Source organism: Ruditapes philippinarum, unplaced genomic scaffold (genome assembly GCF_026571515.1).
Source record: "Ruditapes philippinarum isolate M1 unplaced genomic scaffold, ASM2657151v2 ctg14091_1_1_1_1, whole genome shotgun sequence".
NCBI classification, from domain to species: Eukaryota; Metazoa; Mollusca; class Bivalvia; order Venerida; family Veneridae; genus Ruditapes; species Ruditapes philippinarum.
In genome coordinates this window covers 10315-14863 of record NW_026866751.1, presented here as the reverse complement: position 1 = coordinate 14863, position 4549 = coordinate 10315, and the positions used below count along the sequence as shown (strand labels likewise).

At 33.0% G+C, this 4549-nt stretch overlaps 1 protein-coding gene across 1 annotated transcript; it reads right to left on the bottom strand.

Annotated features, from left to right (window-relative positions):
• Positions 1-338: 338 nt before the first annotated feature.
• LOC132733561 (protein toll-like) lies at positions 339-2813 on the bottom strand. Its single transcript, XM_060720218.1, has one exon. It carries the CDS (start codon positions 2811-2813, stop codon positions 339-341), a length of 2475 nt encoding a protein of 824 aa, XP_060576201.1.
• Between the last annotated feature and the right edge of the window lie 1736 nt (positions 2814-4549).

The window sequence follows — 4549 nt, the reverse complement described above, 5'->3', positions numbered from 1 at the left end:
TAATTAAACATAGTAAGTAAGTAAATATGAAAAGAAAAGTAAAAATATTTGATCTTAAAATGGCTCTTTCTTAAATCATGTGCTAACACATGCTGCCTCCATATAATTTTTATAGGAATCGTAACCTTGAAAATCAAAACGTCATGGTCATATCTAAGTCGAGACAGACAGGTCTACATCAGTTTTTTTCTAATCTATAGGTTTAAGGTGAATAGAATAACAAAACTACAATTTAAAACATTTTAGTGTATAGAATATCTCTTAATCAATTAACAAACCAAGATAAGACTTCGTTATCACAGTATCATTTCTGAATGTTATACATGTACAAATAAATTTTAGATTAATTTTTCATCATCTTCACAGTTCTCTATTGCTACACTTTCTGTATCCTCATTGTCAATGACTTGGTTTTCTTCGAAAGTTAGAGCTTCTAGTATTCGCTCTTTAAAGTTGGTATCACTAATACTGGCTGTTATGTGGCTATTTACAAATTTCTTCACGTTCTCCGGCATTTTATTTTCATCAATCTGACCATATGTAAAAAGCAGCAAATAATTACCGCTACACAGAAATGCTTTGGTAAGAATGGCGCACAGGATGTACTGCGAGACTTCATCCTCCAAAATTGCCTCCGATAAAATAAAGATTACATGTTTCACTTTATTAAGTCTACTTTCTATGCCTACCCTGATATCTTCACCAAAGACAAAATCATCTTGAAGAACACTAGCTATTTGGTTTCTTTCAAGAAGAAATGGTATTATGGTATACCTAACAAGTTTGTGTAATTCATCAATTCCATCAGGAAAAACTATAAAAATGTCTGGTTGCCTCTCATCAAAGTTTTCATCAAAGGTGCTCGTAGCGATTCGATGATTTTGTTCTGTTAAATACACATCGCCTGCTCCAATATCTTCAAAGTCTAAATCGTTATCATTAGATTCCGGGTTCTGGGTAAGGGGTTTTTGAGGTGGCATTAGATATTGTATACTTTTAAGCAATAGTGATGAATCCTTTTTGATGTATCTACCGGTTTTGACGTACAAACGCATAATTTCCTCCGTATATTTTTTCCGAAATTCTTTGTCTAGTACGAGTATAATAGAACCTAAATTTCTTTTGAGAACTCGTCGTGAGGTAATGTTCCATAAAGTTATAATTAAGTCATTATCTAAACTATTTTTTGTCAGAAAGAATATTGTAACTTTTGAATTACAAATCAACTTTTTAATTCCATCAATAAATGTTAATCCAATGACAGAGTCGTCGTAAATATCGGCTACATCATAGTTCAGTACTCTAAGATGACTTTTAATGTTTCTGTTGACAAAGTTTTGATCATCTTTGTCGTAAATAACAACACTATCGTATTTTACATCGCCATGGTCATTATCCAGTCTATAGCATAATCTGATTCCAAATATCATATAAAGTAAGACTCTAACTGTAAACCGTTGAAAGTAGATGGTTAGGGACAGAATAAGGATTATGAACACAAAAGATCCAATAATGGTTGACGGGAATACCACGTGCTCTGCAATACTTGGTGTTTCAATCTCCTGGCATACGAATACAGAATCTGGAGTGGTGACAAAAGTATTGACCCTCTTGGCGTTGTCTGTACATTGTATAGCGTTCCAATCCATGACTGGGTACGATCTGTCGTGTAGCCAGTCTATCATCCACTTTGTGTGACAGTCACACTTTAATGGATTCCCGTCTAAATATAGACTTTTAATGTTTGTGTATCTTATTTGTACCGGAAGTGATGTAAAGTAATTGTATTCTATATTCAAAACGTTGACATTTTGTAACATTGGCGCAGTTAGTGGTTGAATACGTGCTAGTTTGTTTTCAGAAATGTCCAAGACAGATACGTTTACCAAATTGTCTCTTTGATCTAGTTTCAGAAGACCTGTGTTCTTGAACCATACTTCCAATGGTACTTTTGGCATTACAAGCGGTAATATTGACATATTGATATTTCGGCAGTCGACAATATATGAACTAAAATCGTACCTAACATAGCAGATACACAATCTCGGACAGTCGGTAACATTGATGGGACAGTATATATCTCTGCCCGTAAGACTAGTTACTTTTCTTTCTTTAAGTTCCTCTGGATATTCACAAACCCAGTCCAATCTTAATGTTTGTGTTTCTATAATTGTAAATAGAAGTCTTATGTTATACAGACCACAGTTACATTTAAACGGGTTTCCATTACCTTTAATGCTAAATGTTTTAAATAACTGCAAAATAACCATAGAAGTCTGGCTTTTTACATTTGAATTCGAGTGAATATCTCTTATTTTGCAAAATGACAAATCAAGAAGTGGTCGTTGGAGGGATTCTGCTCTGTCGTTTGCATTTGACTTTAATTCCATTCTGTAAAGAAAATCATAGATCTTAATATTGTTGGCCAGATTTATCAGGTTTTCTCCCGTAATTTCGCTGCCGTGAACATAAATTATCTCTATACGTGCTCCGTACAAAGGCATAACTGGGATTGTCATAATTGGGTTCGAATACAAGTACACAAACTTTAGAGAACTCAATTGTTCTTTCAGAAAATCATGCGGCAGTGCTTGTAGACGGTTGTTTTCTATGTGAAACTCGTGTAGAAATTGTTGATTTTTCAATAGGTTTCGATCTAGCGAAGACAAATTATTAAAAGACTGGTCGAGAGACAGCAAATAGTGTTGATCTTCAAAAATGTTTGCTCGGATAGTATTTCGTTTATTCCGGTGTGAATTGATGATTTTAATGTCTGCCTGGTTTCTAAACAAGAATGCGTTGATTTCTGTCATTGTGTTATTAGAAATTTCCACCTTGTAGAGTCCGGTCACATTTCTAAATATCTCACTTTGATTTGAGTTAAAATTTGCATTGTTTATTACAATATTTGTCGCACACGCTTCTAGTTATAAGATATTTACCTTTTCAAAAACTTCATCGCAAAATTCCCAGAAAAACTTAGTCTCTGATACGCAGTTTATTTTCGAATGAATTATTCGTATTTGCTTAGTAAATGCACACTTTGTTTTCTGTGACGGAACATGTATCAGAGCGTCACTTGGAACGATCGACCAAATAACTCCATATTTTGCAATCAAAGATAATTCCTCCAAATAAACTGAGCATCTGCCAAACAAGTGCCACAGACAGGTTTGCATGACTGGAAGTTGTATCAAATGTTGATTTTTTTTTGTGAAAAAATGTACGGATATGCTACTCGAACAGAAAAAGCCGCATTCTTTCAGGAGGACTTCTTTTGTTGTATTTTTATGCTTCATTGCAGTCTCTAAGGTGTTATTATGAATCAACCCAAACACAAAATCTAAATCAATGTAGCAATTGTCCTGATGTCCTTCCAACATAAACATTATCGCTCCATGAGATTCAAAAACGGATTTGTTCAATTTCTTCTCGGTACTGATTTCTGAGGTGAAAATGCAAGGACTACATGCTAACAAACCTATATACAAGCACAGTGTAAACAAACGGAATGTCCAATGTTCGATCGCCATATTTTATAGGTTTCAATTCACGAAAAGCAATGAATGTGAACCGTTGTAGTGTTTATCGAAGATGATTTCACAAATATTTTATTTATTAGAACCAAACTTGAAAGTTCTTAAAAAAGACACTTCAGTTTTTAAATCCATCAAAAGATTTTTAACTCAACGTTTTAAATTCGTATTCTGTCCAAATACCAAAAAGGGCTGTTTATACACTGTTATTATAAATACACGAGTGAAGAAGTTTAGTCGTTTACGTGAATATGTTATTGCGAAAGTACGGAGGCTCTGGGGTGACCTGATTTTATACCAACATGCTGTCCTGGTTTTTATGTACCTGAGAAATACGATTTTACTGAAGCTCTGGAGGGACATTTCGTAAGAACGACATATTTAATTAGTTTAAGCGCGGTGTTCATAATTTTAAATTTGATGTAATTCTATAATTTATCAATATAAATGGATATGAATAAATAATTAATGAAAAATGAAATTTATTCTTGGGAATATATTATAGGTGACATTTGGAATGTTTTAAATCAAAACAAGTCATTTTTTCTAATTTTGACTGTACTTATCTACTGAAAAGTTCGAAAACAAAATAAATCACTTGTTTCTAAACTTTGATAATTTGATAATAAATAATTATCATCATATATTTCGAACATGTAATGAAAACTGGCTAGGCGATACATTTTTGGTTTGTTTATTTTTTGTGCTGGGTTTCCGTCTAGTTATCCGATCTAAGGTTTCTGTCTTCAAAGCGGCTCTTTTTTTTATAAAGGGAAGGAAATAAATACTTTTTCTAACGTACTAAAATGCAAAATTTAATTTCTGTTACTATTTATCTTTTTAACTTATTCCGTATCTTATTCTGAAATATATTACAATCGATCCCACAATGTATTGAAAAAGAAAACATATTAGTTTAGAGCTTTGGATGAATTCTTTAAAACAGTGTAACGGATAATTCGCAGAAACCCTGGAATAAAACATTGTTGAGATAAGCATGTTACATTTTCTGA

Bases quoted from the DNA above. Each gene is read 5' to 3' on its own strand.
- LOC132733561 (XM_060720218.1), bottom strand. From the start codon at position 2,813: ATGACAGAAATCAACGCATTCTTGTTTAGAAACCAGGCAGACATTAAA.